This window comes from Microcaecilia unicolor, chromosome 3 (assembly GCF_901765095.1).
Source record: "Microcaecilia unicolor chromosome 3, aMicUni1.1, whole genome shotgun sequence".
NCBI lineage: Eukaryota > Metazoa > Chordata > Amphibia > Gymnophiona > Siphonopidae > Microcaecilia > Microcaecilia unicolor.
The window spans coordinates 510143422-510160492 of NC_044033.1; the positions used below are offsets into that span (position 1 = coordinate 510143422).

The window sequence follows — 17071 nt, forward strand, 5'->3', positions numbered from 1 at the left end:
CCACTAGCAACATTCCATGTAGAGGTCTGCCCTTGCAGATCACCAATGTGGCCGCGCAGGCTTCTACATGGAATGTTGCTAGTGGAATAGCAACATTCCACGTAGAATCTCCAATAGTAGCAACATTCCACGTAGAATCTCCAATAGTAGCAACATTCCATGTAGAATCTCCAATAGTATCTATTTTATTTTTGTTACATTTGTACCCTGCGCTTTCCCACTAATGGCAGACTCAATGCGGCTTACATGGGGCAATGGAGGGTTAAGTGACTTGCCCAGAGTCACAAGGAGCTGCCTGTGCCTGAAGTGGGAATCGAACTCAGTTCCTCAGTTCCCCAGGACCAAAAAGTCCACCACCCTAACCACTAGGCCACTCCCCTTAAACAAGCTAAAGACGGGCATAATCGAACGGGGCGCCCAAGTTTTCCTGGGGCCGTCCTCGCAGGACGGCTCCGTGAAGGGGCGGGGAAACCCATATTATCGAAACAAGACGGGCGTCCATCTTTCGTTTCGATAATATGGTCGGACACGCCCAAATCTCAACATTTAGGTCGACCTTAGAGATGGTCGTCCTTAGAGATGGTCGTCCCCGGTTTTTGGCCATAATGGAAACTGAGATGCCCATCTCAGAAACGACCAAATCCAAGCCATTTGGCCATTGGAGGAGCCAGCATTTGTAGCGCACTGATCCCCCTCACATTCCAGGACCACAACCGGGAACCCTAGGGGGCACTACAGTGGACTTCAGAAATTGCTCCCAGGTGCATAGCTCCCTTACCTTGTGTGCTGGGCCCCCCCAAACCTCCCCCAAAAACCCACTCCCCACAACTGTACACCACTACCATAGCCCTAAGGGATGGAGGGGGGCACCTACATGTGGGTACAGTGGGTTTCTGGTGGGTTTTGAAGGGCTCACATTTACCACCACAAGTGTAAAAGTTGGGAGAGGGATGGGCCTGGGTCCGCCTGCCTGAAGTGCACTGCACCCACTAAAACTGCACCAGGGACCTGCATACTGCTGTCATGGAGCTGGGTATGACATTTTAGGCTGGCAACATTTTTTTTTAGAGTGGGAGGGGGTTGATGACCACTGGGGGAGTAAGGGGAGGTCATCCCCGATTCGCTCCGGTGGTCATCTGGTCAGTTCGGGCACCTTTTTGAGGCTTGGTCGCAAGAAAAAATGGACCAAGTAAAGTCACCCAAGTGCTCGTCAGGGACGCCCTTCTTTTTTCCATTATCGGCCGAGGACGCCCATCTCTTAAGCACGCCCCAGTCCCGCCTTTTGCTACGCTGCCAACACGCCCCCGTGAACTTTGGTCTTCCCCGCGACGGAAAGCAGTTGAGGACGCCCAAAATCGGCTTTCGATTATGCCGATTTGGGCGTCCTTCTCTTTTGAAAATAAGCCTGAAAGTGTCCTAAATCAAGAGGCGGAGTTAACTTTCCCAGCTTTTAATGAATATCATGTGGCCTTTTTATTGAGACGAGGCAATAGATGGATAATGGATAGTTCATCTATGGCTTCTCCTTTATAGCTTAAATTTGAAAAGCAACATCATCACAATGTACAGTTATGCTATCAAACCTATAAATGGCAAGTGACCGACTCACCTGCAAATGCGCAGTAGAGACTTCCCTCTCTGTCCCGCCCCCGCGTCAAGACGTGATGACGGGAGGAGGGGGGCGGGACAGAGAGGGAAACTGCGCTGAAGGGAACCGCTGACGTCGCTACCCGCTCCCCCCCCCCAAGGTAGCCACTACCGCCCCCCCCCCCCCCCCGGAGTCGCCACCACCCCCCCTTCACCCGGCCCGGGCCCTCTCTTCGTTATTCAACTTATACAGCAGCGCCGAAACAGCAGCAAGCAGCAGCTCCCGTTGGCCTTCCTTCACTGCCTGTGCCCCGCCCTCGCCGACGTGACGTCACACGAGGGCGGGGCACAGGCAGTGAAGGAAGGCCAACGGGAGCTGCTGCTTGCTGCTGTTTCGGCGCTGCTGTAAGTTGAATAACGAAGAGAGGGCCCGGGCCGGGTGAAGGGGGGGGGGTGGTGGCGACTCCGGCGTGGGGGGGGGGGCGGTAGCGGCTACCTTGGGGGGGGAGGGGAGGGGACATGGGAGGTCTCAGAAGGAGGGGGGCCTTGGAACTGGGAGGGCTGGACTGAAGGGGGCCTTCCAGCTGGCTGGGAAGAAGGGGGGGCCTTGGAACTGGGAGGGAGGGAAGGAAGGGGGCCTTGGGAGCTGTGGGGGCCTTGGGAGCTGGGGGGCCTGGGGCCTTGGAACTGGGAGGGAGGGAGGGCCGGGGGCCTTGGCAGCTGGGGGGAGGGCCTGGGGCCTTGGAACTGGGAGGGAGGGAGGGCGGGCAGGCAGGGGGCCGTGCAGCTGGGAAGGGGGGAGGACTGGAGCCTTGGAGCTGGGAGGGAGGGCAGGGGGCCCCTTACAGTTGTGAGGGAATGGGGCCCCTTACAGTTGTGAGGGAGAGCAGGGGGCCTTGGAACTGGGAGGGAGGGAAGGGGCCTGGGAGCTGGGGGGGAGGGACTGGGGCCTTGGAACTGGGAGGGAGGGAGGACAGGGGGCCTTGCAGCTGGGAAGGGGGGAGGACTGGAGCCTTGGAGCTGGGAGGGAGGGACAGAGGGGGCCTTGGAGCTGGCAGGGAAGGAGGATGGCAGGGGGCTTTGCAGCTGCAACGGGAGGGGGGCCTTGGGGAAAAAAACATTCCAATACCCGCCCGTTTTTACGGGCTTAACGGCTAGTATTCTGTATATTTTATTTATTTATTGCATTTGTATCCCACATTTTCCCACCTTTTTGCGGGCTCACTGTGGCTTACAATATGATATGAATTATGGAAATACAATTTGTTACAACTTGGTTATGGATTACATTGTGAAGAGTTATACGAGATAATCAAAGTGTTGTTAAGGAATATAAACACTGGAACAAAACCTTGAAACATTGGAAGGAGACAGCGGGAGGTTAAAAGGGCATTATGTATGGTATACATATTTCTATGCGTAAAGGTATGAGTGAGGTGAGACTATGGGGGATGAGAGTTCAGAAGTGGGTGTATTGATGCATTAGTGAACAGTGAGTGTGGACTTTATGTGTTTTGCTTCTTTCCGTAAATTTTTTCAAAAAGATGGGTCTTCAATAATTTGCGGAAGGAGGTTTGCTCGTGGATCGTTCTCAGGTTGCGGGGCAGTGCGTTCCAGAACTGACCTACCCATACAGAGTGATGATGCCTTATTCAAATCTTTTAAATTCTAACCTTTTATTCTCTTGTTCATTCCCCTGGTGTCTTTAACCGTTTCCCATAATAAATAAAAGTCCCCAACTCTCTTATTTCTCCTGTTTGTCTTAAATAGATTGCCAATTCCATGGAGCAGGGACTGCCACTTATGTGTATACTAGTAAAAAAGCCCCATTTCTGATGCAAATGAAACGGGGGCTAGCAAGGTTTTCTTCTGTGTGCATGTGGGAGTGTGTGTGTCCCTGCCCTCTGCCCTCTCTCCCCTCCCCCCCTCTGAGTCCTTCACTGCTTTGCTGTGTTTTCCTTCACTGACTGTTTGTGTTACAGAGAGGGCGGGGCAGACACTCATGGGGAAACCGGATATCTCTCCCCCTTCACACTTCCGGCTGGAGGCTTCGTAGAACGTTGGTGCTGCCTTTTATATAGAGAGATGTAGAGCACTGCGTACATCTAGTAGCACTATAAAAATGGTAAATAGTAGTATAAGTTTGAGGGTTTGGGAGAAGTAGGTACTGCGAAAACAAACATATTGCCCAGGCTAATTGTTTTTGGCGTGCTGATGATTCTATTCCAAAGAATATTGTAGAGATTATTTCAACAATTGCCACATACAGCAACCATGCTTTCTATCCTTCATCATCACTTGCAAAACGGTAGCATAAATCCTATAGAATCCTACTTCTGTAAAGTTTGTTCACTGAGCACATGTAGTAACTATTAATAGTCTTTTCATACAGTGTGAGCCCTGGGATGGTACTTCCAATAACGAGGCAGAGAAGCAAGCATTGGATAAGAAGGTCGGAAGCCCAGCTTCTCTGCTTAAGAAATCTCAGAGGAACCGCTATTTAACTGTGAAGAGCTCTGGTTATGGTAAAATCAGTTCACCTGTAAGACCATTTTCTGCAGCTACTGAAAGCAACGCTTCAAAAGAGACAATTCGTAAACCAAACTGCAAAGCTAAACCTCTTGTAGATCAGACAAGGCAAAAAGGTATGGATTATTATTATTTTTTTTTTTTTTACTTATTGAGTAGTTCGATGTCTGCTCTTTCAAAGACAAAAGAATCAGTAGCAGTAACTAGCAATTTTTAATTTGATTAAACCTATATAATAATTCTCACCTCCAACGTTCTGACGCTGCCTGGGACCGTGGCTCACTCGGATGTGGTCTGCTACCTGCGGTAGATAACACTGACCTCATACATCCGTTCAAGTCTGCTGCTTTCCCTTCTCTTCGCTCTGAGCTCAGACTCTGGTCCCGCCCTTGCGGAAACAGGAAATGAGGGCGGGACCAGAGCGAAGAGAAGGAAAAGCAGTAGACTCGCTGATCCTGCTCGCTCTTCAGTGCTGCCGACGGGACCCCAGTAAGAGAGGGGGAGAGGGGGGTTGGCGATTTTAGAGGGGGGAGACTGGCACTCGGAGGGAGAACAGAGCGAAGGAGAATGAGGGAGGGAGGGAGGGAGGGGGGACTGCAACTCGGAGGGAGAACAGAGTGAAGGAGACTGACAGAGAAAGGGAGGAAACCATGGAAATTGGAGGGGAGGAAAGGGGGTCGTGGGACTTGGAGGGGACAGAGGGAGAGAGCGAGGGGGGGGGAGGAAAACCTTGCTAGCGCCCGTTTCCTTTCATACCGAAACGGGCCTTTTTTACTAGTTTTATAATAAAAGCTACTGAATATTTTATGGAACTAAAATCTAAGCAAATAAGTTAAATAACCTCTGCCTTAGACACTCTTGCACCTTTGATGACCCGCCCTGTAAGGCGTACAAAACCCCAACCTTGGCTGACTTCTAATATCCGCTACCTACGTTCCTGTACCCGCTCCGCCGAACGCCTCTGGCGGAAATCTCGGGCCCTTGCTGATTTCTTACACTTTAAGTTCATGCTGACCTCCTTCCAATCTGCTCTTTTACGTGCCAAACAGGATTATTATATCCAACTGACCAACTCTCTTGGCTCTAATCCTCGACTTCTCTTCACCACATTGAACTCTCTCCTCAAGGTACCCCCTCCCCCAACTCCCCCTTCATTATCTCCTCAGACCCTTGCTGAATTCTTTCACAACAAGGTTCAAAAGATAAACCTTGCTTTCTCTACCTCACCACCTCTCCCTCCACTAGTCCGTCCCCCTCTCTCTCCTTCCCCTCATTCCCTTTCCTCCTTTCCTGAAGTTACTATTGAGGAAACTACACTTCTCCTTTCTTCCTCAAAATGTACCACCTGTTCCTCTGATCCCATTCCCACCCACCTTCTTAATGCCATCTCTCCTACTCTTATTCCTTTTATCTGTCACATCCTCAACCTCTCACTTTCCACTGCAACTGTCCCTGCTGCCTTTAAACATGCTGTGGTCACACCTCTCCTTAAGAAGCCTTCACTTGACCCTACTTGTCCCTCTAATTACCGACCCATCTCCCTCCTTCCTTTTCTCTCCAAATTACTTGAGCGTGCTGTTCACCACCGCTGCCTTGATTTTCTCTCCTCACATGCTATTCTTGACCCATTACAATCTGGTTTTCGCCCTCTCCACTCAACCGAAACTGCGCTTACTAAAGTCTCCAATGACCTATTACTGGCTAAATCCAGAGGTCAATATTACATCCTCATTCTTCTTGATCTTTCCGCTGCTTTTGACACTGTCGATCACAGCATACTTCTCGATACCCTGTCCTCACTTGGATTCCAGGGCTCTGTCCTTTCCTGGTTCTCTTCCTACCTCTCCCTCCGCACCTTTAGTGTTCACTCTGGTGGATCCTCTTCTACTTCTATCCCTCTGCCTGTCGGCGCACCTCAGGGTTCTGTTCTTGGTCCCCTCCTCTTTTCTATCTACACTTCTTCCCTTGGTTCATTAATCTCATCCCATGGCTTTTCCTACCATCTCTATGCTGATGACTCCCAAATCTACCTTTCTACCCCTGATATCTCACCTTGCATCCAAACCAAAGTTTCAGCGTGCTTGTCTGACATTGCTGTCTGGATGTCTCAACGCCACCTGAAATTAAATATGACCAAAACCGAGCTTCTCATTTTCCCCCCCCAACCCCACCTCCCCGCTCCCCCCGTTTTCTATTTCTGTTGATGGCTCTCTCATTCTCCCTGTCTCCTCAGCTCGAAACCTTGGGGTCATCTTTGACTCTTCTCTCTCCTTCTCTGCTCATATCCAGCAGACCGCCAAGACCTGTCGTTTCTTTCTTTACAACATCCGTAAAATCTGCCCCTTTCTTTCCGAGCACTCTACCAAAACCCTCATCCACACCCTTGTCACCTCTCGTTTAGACTACTGCAATCTGCTTCTTGCTGGCCTCCCACTTAGTCACCTCTCCCCTCTCCAGTCGGTTCAAAACTCTGCTGCCCGTCTCATCTTCCGCCAGGGTCGCTTTACTCATACTACCCCTCTCCTCTTCACTGGCTCCCTATCCGTTTTCGCATCCTGTTCAAACTTCTTCTACTAACCTATAAATGTATTCACTCTGCTGCTCCCCAGTATCTCTCCACACTCATCCTTCCCTACACCCCTTCCCGTGCACTCCGCTCCATGGATAAATCCTTCTTATCTGTTCCCTTCTCCACTACTGCCAACTCCAGACTTCGCGCCTTCTGTCTCGCTGCACCCTACGCCTGGAATAAACTTCCTGAGCCCCTACGTCTTGCCCCATCCTTGGCCACCTTTAAATCTAGACTGAAAGCCCACCTCTTTAACATTGCTTTTGACTCGTAACCACTCGCCTCCACCTACCCTCCTCTCTTCCTTCCCGTTCACATTAATTGATTTGATTTGCTTACTTTATTTATTTTTGTCTATTAGATTGTAAGCTCTTTGAGCAGGGACTGTCTTTCTTCTATGTTTGTGCAGCGCTGCGTATACCTTGTAGCGCTATAGAAATGCTAAATAGTAGTAGTAGTAGTAACCTGAAAAACAAAACTGAAACAGTATTTTGAGTTGCTGTCCCCTGTTAGCTTGCAACTTTTTAAATGAAAGTTGTATATTATGAAGAGGTAAATTGAGCACAGTGCTCTGAATGGTTTTTTTTCCATGCTAAAAATATAGAAGTCTTTTGAACTGTCAGCCTAAATCTAAGGGCCCTGTTTACTAAGCAGCATTATGGTGGCGTTAATGTTTTTAACATGCGTTAAACATGTACGTGCCTACATGGTTAGTGCGCTAAAAACACTAACGCACTTTAGTAAACAGGGCCCTAAGTATGATTGAAATTTTGCTACATTTTAGGTTCATTAATCAGAAGTGCCTATGTTAGCGCTTAGCTTCCTTTCAGGTATGAATACTTAATAGTAAATCCAGCATTAATGTGTAGTGAGATTAGGCCATTTGTATGCAGTTATTACTGCTGAGGACCTGTCAGTAATAATGAACATGCAAATAGGAAACATTAAAGGGATTTTGGAGTCTAACTTTGGGGTTAGCATCAGTTGACTGTGTCTTTATTTATCCGTAAGTTTTCCCTCCCTGCATTCTCTCTATATAGGACACAATACCAGATAAAGACTGTACGGCTCATCTAGTCTACCCATCTACCTCCATGTTCAGTTTTATAATCCCTTCCTCTCCCTCACAAATCCCGTGAGCTTGTCCTAGGTTTTCTACATGTCTGATAACACCTTTTTATCTACCACCTCAACTGGAAGGCTTGTTCATTTGTCCACCACCTTTGTTGGAAAGAAATATTTCCTTAGATTACTCCTGAGCCTTTCACCATAATCATATGACCCCCCCCCCCCCCCCCCCCCCCCCCCTTATTCTGTAGCTTCCTATCCATTAAAGATTCTTCCTTGGCTTTACTGCCGTACGTTTGTTCAGAGCCGGTCTTAGGCAGGGGCGACGGACAGCCGCACTGGGCCTCGCACTCTCAGGGGCCCCACTGCCCTGCCATATCCCACTGCAGACCTGAAACTCCTGCTGAGGGGCAAAGCCAAGTTCTGTATATTGTTTCTGTCCTCCGCCACTGAAACGGCCTGCACAGAGCCCCGCAATTGCTAAGACCGGCCCAGCGTTTGTTCCTTGGAGGTACTTAAATATCTCTCTCCTATTTCTCTTTACTCTTTTCCCTACATGTTTAGATTTTTAAATCTGACTTCATATGCTGTATGAAGAATAACACTGACCATTTTAGAAGGCGCTTTCTGGATTGACTCCATCCAGTTTATATCCTTTTGAAGATACGGTCTCCTTCTGAAGTCTGGTCTTACAAATGGCTATGCATGGGGGTTGAAAAGAGGGATCATATCTGATGCTTGTAAGATGGCGCACAGGTAGATAAGGTGGGTACATAGAGACAGGGATGACCATCAGAAAAAGGGTGACGATGTCGGCTCTGTATAAGTAGAATGAGACTTCATTTGGATTACTGTATACTGCATAATTCTGGAGACCACGTTTTCTAAAGAATATAAACCGGGCGTAGCCTTTGCACAGCTTCATTGATGAGCTGCTGGTAAAATATGTTGAGAGAGTATGAATGTATTTCTCCTAAAATGTTTCAGGTAGTAATTTATATAGTACTAGTAAGGAAGGCCCGTTTCAAATCGCAATGAGACGGGCGCTAGCAAGGCCTCCCCTCCGTCCCTTTGTGTCTCCGTGTGTCGCCGGCCCCCCTGCAGCCTCCGTGCGAATGTGTGACCCTGGCCCTTTTGGCACGCCCCCCGTGTGCTCCGCCCTCGACGTCATCGCGTTTTGACGCGAGGGCGGAGCAGAGCTACAGTGCAGTACAACGTTGGAGCTGAGAATGTGCTCCGCCCTCAACGTCATAACGTTTGACGCGAGGGCGGGGCCCACAGACTGTGATTTTCTGTGGCTTCAGAGCTTCGACCTTACGAACCTGGCTTCAGTGACGTCAGTGCAAATAGAACGTTGAGGGTGAGTTTTATATATATAGATATTTTGTCAAAAGGTTTTTATTTTTGCTTTCATTTTGCATATTCTGCCTCTCGTAGCATATTTCATTTTACCCATTTTATTTACGTATAGAACTGTTTTCATCATTATTATAATTTCCTCTTACAGCAGCCAGTAAACGCTGTTCTTTGTATTTCCTCATTTTCTCCTCCAAAATGAAGCACAAAAAAAAGGAGAGACCAGTTTTTTGTTGGCTGATTTCTAATAAACCATTTTATGATTTATGATCGCGGATACGCTGTCTTGTTTATGTTGTCTCCAAAATGAAGGTACATTATCTGCTACTAGGACTGTGAAAACTGCCAAAAATGCCTCAACCTTTAAATCAGATACAGTGATTACCTGTGTCCAGTCAAATGTTAAGAACCCAGAACAGAAGATTAAAGGGAAAACATATGTGTTCAAGCATCTGCCACATGTAAGTATGAGGCCTTTTAAATCAAACTCCTTGGTGCATAGTTCCTATGTAGAGCTGATGTGTAGATGTCAAGAAATTCCCAACATAATTCTCTTCCATCACTGATTCCTTATCCCTTCCTATCAGTGTATCATGCTTCCTCTCTGCCCATATCCAAATCCAACCTAAAACTCATTTTTTTCAGTCTGCTTTTAAACCTTAAAGCCTGAGTCTTCATAATTTTAGTTGCATTGATTTTAATCATTTTTTTTTTGTAATAAATCTCCCATAGCCTCTTGTGTCTGTTGACTACCTTGCTGGTGCCACAGATCAGGGTCCATCTCTTATGTGTATTCTGTATATTGATGCATTTGTCCATTAGTGCTATTGAATGAATTAGTGGACGTAGGAGCAACAGTAAGATATCCAATGAGCTGGATCTGGTTATCTTGAGCTGAATTTTCATCTAACAGGCTGGACTTATGGCTGACCATTTTCATACATTTTATTTATTTATTTAACACATTTATATCCCACATTTTCCCACTTAGTTGCAGGCTCAATGTGGCTTACACAATACCGTAGAGGTAGGCTCCGGTTCATTAATACAAATACATAGTACAATAGTAAGCATGTAAGAAACCTAAGTAAAAACAACAAAGAAATAACGGGGGGGGGGGGGTGGTGATAGAGGTCTAGTACGGTCCATATTTTGTTGTGTCGCAGGACGTAGGAAGTTAATTTGAGTCAGGGGGGTAGGCCTTCTTAAACAAGTTGTTTTTTGTTCATCTAGATCTGCTTCCCAGCCTTTTTATGCCTGAAATTCACCTATATTTAAAAATTTTGAAGAGCACTTATTCATTTATCACATTTATCTCCTGCTTATCCAACTCATCAGAGTGGCTTACAGCTGTCAACTGGTGCCTAGACTTACACTGCTTTGCATATGTGCGCTAGTTGCTATTCTATAAAGTAGCACCTAGATATCATAGCATGTAATTGCAATGGAGGCATACACATGGGTGAAGCTGAAATACACAGCTACGAATGTGGAGTAAGAATAAAAATTCCACAAGCCCTGACAAAGTTGACGAAACTTTGGCCATTGTTGACCTTGGAAAAGACTGACTAGAAGAGTCAATGCATTCTTAAAAGCTAAGTAAAAGCTGATTTAATTTTGTTTATATGCACTTCAATAAAATTTTTTGGGAGGTTTTTGAGCTAATGATGACTGCTTGAACTCGTACAATGTCCTAAACTGGTTCAAGGGATTCCTAACCTTGCGCTCATATCAAGTCACATCAAATTCAACTACGTCTGCTGCATGGACACCTGAATGTGGAGTACCGCAAGGATCCCCCCTCTCACCAACTATTTTCAACCTAATGATGATTCCCTTGGCAAAACTTCTATCAAATCATAACCTTCACCCTTACATATACGCAGATGATGTAACAATATATATTCCTTTCAAACAAGACATTAATGAAATCTCCAACGAAATCAACCAGAGTCTACACATCATGAATACCTGGGCAGATGCATTCCGATTGAAACTGAATGCAGAAAAAAACTCAATGCCTCATACTTACCTCCCAATACAACACGAATAAATTTACCGAAATCAACACACCCAAACTACAACTGCCAATCTCCGAAACTTTAAAAATCCTAGGAGTCACAATCGACCGCCACCTAACACTTGAAACTCACGCAAACAACACAACCAAAAAGATGTTCTACTCCATGTGGAAACTGAAAAGAATAAGACCATTCTTTCCGAGATCCGTCTTCCGCAGCCTAGTGCAATCACTCGTACTCAGTCATCTGGACTACTGTAACTCATTATACGCAGGCTGCAAAGAACAAATACTGAGGAAACTTCAAACAGCCCAGAATACAGCAGCCAGACTCATCTTCGGAAAACCAAAATACGAAAGTGCAAAACCCTTATGTGAGAAGCTGCACTGGCTCCCACTCAAGGAACGTATCACCTTTAAAGTATGCACTTTAGTCCACAAAATCATCCACGGTGAAGCCCCTGCATACATGTCTGAATTAATAGACCTACCACCCAGAAACGCTAAAAGATCATCCCAAACTTTCCTCAATCTCCACTTCCCTAACTGCAAAGGCATAAAATACAAAGTACTACATGCATCAACCTTCTCTTATATGAGCACGCAACTCTGGAACACACTACCCACGCAACCTGAAGACGATCTACGAACCTAACCGACTTCCGCAAACGACTAAAGACTTATCTCTTTGAGAAAATTTATTGCAAGGATCAAAACACATGAAGTCCATACACACTAACAGAAATGCATCAATACACTTTCTTCTAAATTCTCTTACCCCGAATACTCCACCCACATATAAAATTACTTTACCTTAAGGTTTTCGTGCTATTGTTCTATCGCCCTATGTTTTCCCCACTGTAACATTCCATAGTTTTCTACGCTCTAAATGTTGTTTTGACTTGACTTTGTCTTCCCACAACTCCTCATAATGTAACCCATAATTGTACTGTAACACATTGTATTTCCATCATCCACAATGTATTGTAAGCCACACTGAGCCCGCAAATAGGTGGGAAAATGTGGGATACAAATGCAAGAAAATAAATAAATAAATAAATATGGCTTGATAGCCAATAAGCAGTCAGTTGAAGCTTTTCCTCCCATTTGTTGAAAAAATTAAAGAATTAAAAATTTAAAGTGAATAGGTGATGGATTGAAAATTGTTGTTATTATTGAAGCTTATCAATGCAATAAGGAAATCCAATATCAAAATATACTCTGGAAAGTCAATCCCACAATAATCTACAGGTTTATGAGGTTTGTGCGGACATACGGAAGCAAAAAGTAGGGAGAATATGCTCTTCTCAAACACCGAAGGAGGCGTAATAATGGAAACAGAGTCTTTATTGCAAGAAAACAGAAACGACTCAACACAGCAGCCGTGTTTTGGTGCCCAAGCGCCTTCCTCAGGAGTCTTATGATGTATGGCTGATTATGAAAAAGCTTTATTTATTTATTTATTTTCTCATTTATACCCCACATTTTTCCAACTGTGTCTGGCCCAATATGGCTTACATCACACTGCAAAGGCGGACGCCAGTACAGTAAATTAAGCTAATAATTCCTGTATTTTGTATTAATGTTGTTTGATAGACTATTGTACGCCACATTGAGCCTGTCCATGGGTGGGAATAATGTGGGATATAAATGCCATAAATAAATAAAATAAATAAATGTAACCTACATAAGAAATAAAGGAGAGAATGGGGAAGAAACGAAAGGAACAGGGAAATCAGGGGAGAGAAGGGAAGGGTGGATGTGTCCAAAATTGTCATTATATTGATATGAATCAAGTAGTGGAGACACATGTTGAGTCCTTGTGGTAAGCTGTTCCAAATAACAAAGTCTAGAGATTTTCTGAAATTTAGATGGTTGTGATTGGTTTTTATAGCTTTTGGCAAGGAGTTCCATAATTGTGAGCTGATGAAGGAGAAGGATGAAGCATACAGTGGGGGAAATAAGTATTTGATCCCTTGCTGATTTTGTAAGTTTGCCCACTGACAAAGACATGAGCAGCCCATAATTGAAGGGTAGGTTATTGGTAACAGTGAGAGATAGCACATCACAAATTAAATCCGGAAAATCACATTGTGGAAAGTATATGAATTTATTTGCATTCTGCAGAGGGAAATAAGTATTTAATCCCTCTGGCAAACAAGACCTAATACTTGGTGGCAAAACCCTTGTTGGCAAGCACAGCGGTCAGACGTCTTCTGTAGTTGATGATGAGGGTTGCACACATGTCAGGAGGAATTTTGGTCCACTCCTCTTTGCAGATCATCTCTAAATCATTAAGAGTTCTGGGCTGTCGCTTGGCAACTCGCAGCTTCAGCTCCCTCCATAAGTTTTCAATGGGATTAAGGTCTGGTGACTGGCTAGGCCACTCCATGACCCTAATGTGCTTCTTCCTGAGCCACTCCTTTGTTGCCTTGGCTGTATGTTTTGGGTCATTGTCGTGCTGGAAGACCCAGCCACGACCATTTTTAAGGCCCTGGCGGAGGGAAGGAGGTTGTCACTCAGAATTGTACGGTACATGGCCCCATCCATTCTCCCATTGATGCGGTGAAGTAGTCCTGTGCCCTTAGCAGAGAAACACCCCCAAAACATAACATTTCCACCTCCATGCTTGACAGTGGGGACGGTGTTCTTTGGGTCATAGGCAGCATTTCTCTTCCTCCAAACACGGCGAGTTGAGTTCATGCCAAAGAGCTCAATTTTTGTCTCATCTGACCACAGCACCTTCTCCCAATCACTCTCGGCATCATCCAGGTGTTCACTGGCAAACTTCCAGACGGGCCGTCACATGTGCCTTCCGGAGCAGGGGGACCTTGCGGGCACTGCAGGATTGCAATCCGTTATGTCGTAATGGTTACCAATGGTTTTCGTGGTGACAGTGGTCCCAGCTGCCTTGAGATCATTGACAAGTTCCCCCCTTGTAGTTGTAGGCTGATTTCTAACCTTCCTCATGATCAAGGATACCCCACGAGGTGAGATTTTGCGTGGAGCCCCAGATCTTTGTCGATTGACAGTCATTTTGTACTTCTTCCATTTTCTTACTATGGCACCAACAGTTGTCTCCTTCTCGCCCAGCGTCTTACTGATGGTTTTGTAGCCATTCCAGCCTTGTGCAGGTGTATGATCTTGTCCCTGACATCCTTAGACAGCTCCTTGCTCTTGGCCATTTTGTAGAGGTTAGAGTCTGACTGATTCACTGAGTCTGTGGACAGGTGTCTTTCATACAGGTGACCATTGCCGACAGCTGTCTGTCATGCAGGTAACGAGTTGATTTGGAGCATCTACCTGGTCTGTAGGGGCCAGATCTCTTACTGGTTGGTGGGGGATCAAATACTTATTTCCCTCTGCAGAATGCAAATAAATTCATATACTTTCCACAATGTGATTTTCCGGATTTAATTTGTGATGTGCTATCTCTCACTGTTACCAATAACCTACCCTTCAATTATGGGCTGCTCATGTCTTTGTCAGTGGGCAAACTTACAAAATCAGCAAGGGATCAAATACTTATTTCCCCCACTGTATGTGGTTTTATACGTAAGCCCGTTGCAGGTTGGATAATGAAGGTTAAGATATGAACGGGATAGTCTTAATGCATTCCTCGGTGGCAGGCTGATTAGGTCAATCATGTAGTCAGGGACTTCACCATAGAGAATTTGTGTACTAGGGAGCAAATTTTAAATGTGATGCGATCCTTGACAGGAAGCCAATGCAATTTCTCTCGGAGCGGTTTAGCACTCTCAAATTTGGTTTTACCATAAATTAATCTTGCCACTGTGTTTTGGGTGGTCTGCAGTTTCTTAATAAGTTGCTCTTTACAACCTGCGTATACTCCGTTACAATAATTAAAATGACATAAAATGATATCTTTATTAAATCAATACACACAAAAGATATCAATCTAACCCGAAGTTAGACAGGAAGTCTCACCGGACTACCGAAATAGCTTCTAGCACTGGCGTCCCTGACGATTTTTTTGAAACAGAAATTTTCTGTAGGACGTAGATGTGAACAATTTTCAGGAAAACTCTTCGAAAATTATGGAGACAAATTGATCAAGATTCAGATAAGCTTTTTTCCTGGTACCCTTTATCCAGTGCATTTTTGTACCTAATAAGGGGTCTTGAGATTGTAGTTACTTAGTTTTAGGTTCTCTAAGTTATATTCATGGTTTTGATTTTTGTTTGGACACACACAAATGTTAGTAATTAGATTAATTTTCACAAAAAAATGGAGTTACACATAAGAGAGTAAAAAATGATGTATGGAGCGTGTTAGTGTCAGTGAACCATATTGTGGCCAGACTCACTAAGAACAGCTCGGCTGTGGGAACAGCCCATACTGAACTCTCAGTGTACCCCCTCATTAAATATTTAGTATTAATTAAAAATTTTCAAAGTAAACGGTGTGGTGTATGTCCTCACAAACCTCATAAACCCATTATGGGATTGACTTTCCAGAGTATATGTTACTATTGAAGCTGCATCTGATTAGGAAGGTGACGTACACTAATTTAAACAGGGATTTGTATAAGTTGCCTTTGAAGCACGGATAGGCCATAGATTTATCATCAGATGATCTGTTTAGTTTTACCTAGTCCTGAACTTGCTCGTCTCGATTCCACTCGCCATGCTGCTTTCTTTTTTGCTGTCCCCTTTCATTGGAATTCCCTCCTGTTAGACATCCATGCTGAGTCTTCATTTAAGAACTTTAAATAAAAATTGAAGACTTGGTTGTTTACTGCTTTTCCCTAACCTGAACTTACTTTGAGTTTACAGCTACTGTCTCCCTCTCTCCCCTCTTCATTTAGTCCCTCACTTATATCCACTTTTGTCCTCCCCTCCCTTTTATCATGTTGTGTTTCCTCCTCTTCCTTTCCTTCTTCTCCTTTCTGTATGAGTGATGTAGTGCTTTTTCTGTCATATTTTGTAGTTCTTTTCCTTTTTCAATTACTTTTATCATTGTAAACCACTGACTATTGCTAGTCAGTCATGGCGGTATAGTATTCTTAATAAACTATAATACTATCAGTTGTGCGCATCACGTGGTGCACTTAGGAGTGCGAACTTAAGTCAGCTGTTGACCTAGCATAAGCGGTTGTGCCGAAGGTATTGGCACACTAAAGTGGCTTTCCTCTAGCAACAGTTTAGATAAAATGACAATAATATAGATAAACTCTTTCGAAAAAGAAGCTGGTGATATTTTAATTATCAAATCTGATCAATGGAGTACAAAAATCGCCAGGGGGAAAAAGCCTCAGAACCCTTTCTTCTACTCCTGTGTAACAGAAGAAAATTTGAACAGATTTTATATTTAAATATCACCAGCAGCTTGAGTTAAGTTTGAACGTTTATTTTTGTCACTACTTTTATTTAGACCCTTTAAAAAGCTGGTTCAATTGGAGCTTTAACATAACTTTTCTCAGGGGTTTATTTATGCCGGTGAAGTAATCTTACCCTTATATTCCTACCAGTTTTTCTTCTGTTGCACAGGAGTGGAGGAAAGGGTTCTGAGGCTTTTTTCCCCCTGGAGATTTTTGTACTCCGTTGATTATATTTGATAATTAAACTATCACCTGCTTCTTTCTTAGAAAAAGTTTTTGTATATTATTACCTAATTTGAGATGCCAAGTTATAGAATTTCCCTCTTAGGGACTTCTATTTACACGCATACCTGTAGTACAGACATCTTTCCAGAAGCTTTCTGAAATACTGCCTGCCTATGGAAAAGATGAGGAAAGACTACAAAATACAGAGAATTTCAATAGGTGACTCAAAACCTAGTGCCAAAATGAAAGTTTTAAATACATGAGAGGATGGGGCAATATATGGAAAAACAAAAGGCTATTTTGTAATGATGGGCTACATTTTTCCAACACAGGAGAAAGGATCCTTAGACAGAAAAGCAGGCAATACGTTTCCAGG

The 17071-nt window shown here is 44.6% G+C and overlaps 1 protein-coding gene across 1 annotated transcript in view; it reads left to right on the forward strand.

Annotated features, from left to right (window-relative positions):
- Positions 1–17071, forward strand: part of CEP162 (centrosomal protein 162) — a 261158-nt gene that overhangs the window by 104174 nt on the left and 139913 nt on the right. The window contains exons 14-15 of the mRNA XM_030199137.1: positions 3980–4232; positions 9422–9570. Of these exons, the coding sequence (XP_030054997.1) occupies positions 3980–4232; positions 9422–9570 (402 nt within the window). The remainder of the gene's footprint in view (positions 1–3979; positions 4233–9421; positions 9571–17071) is intronic.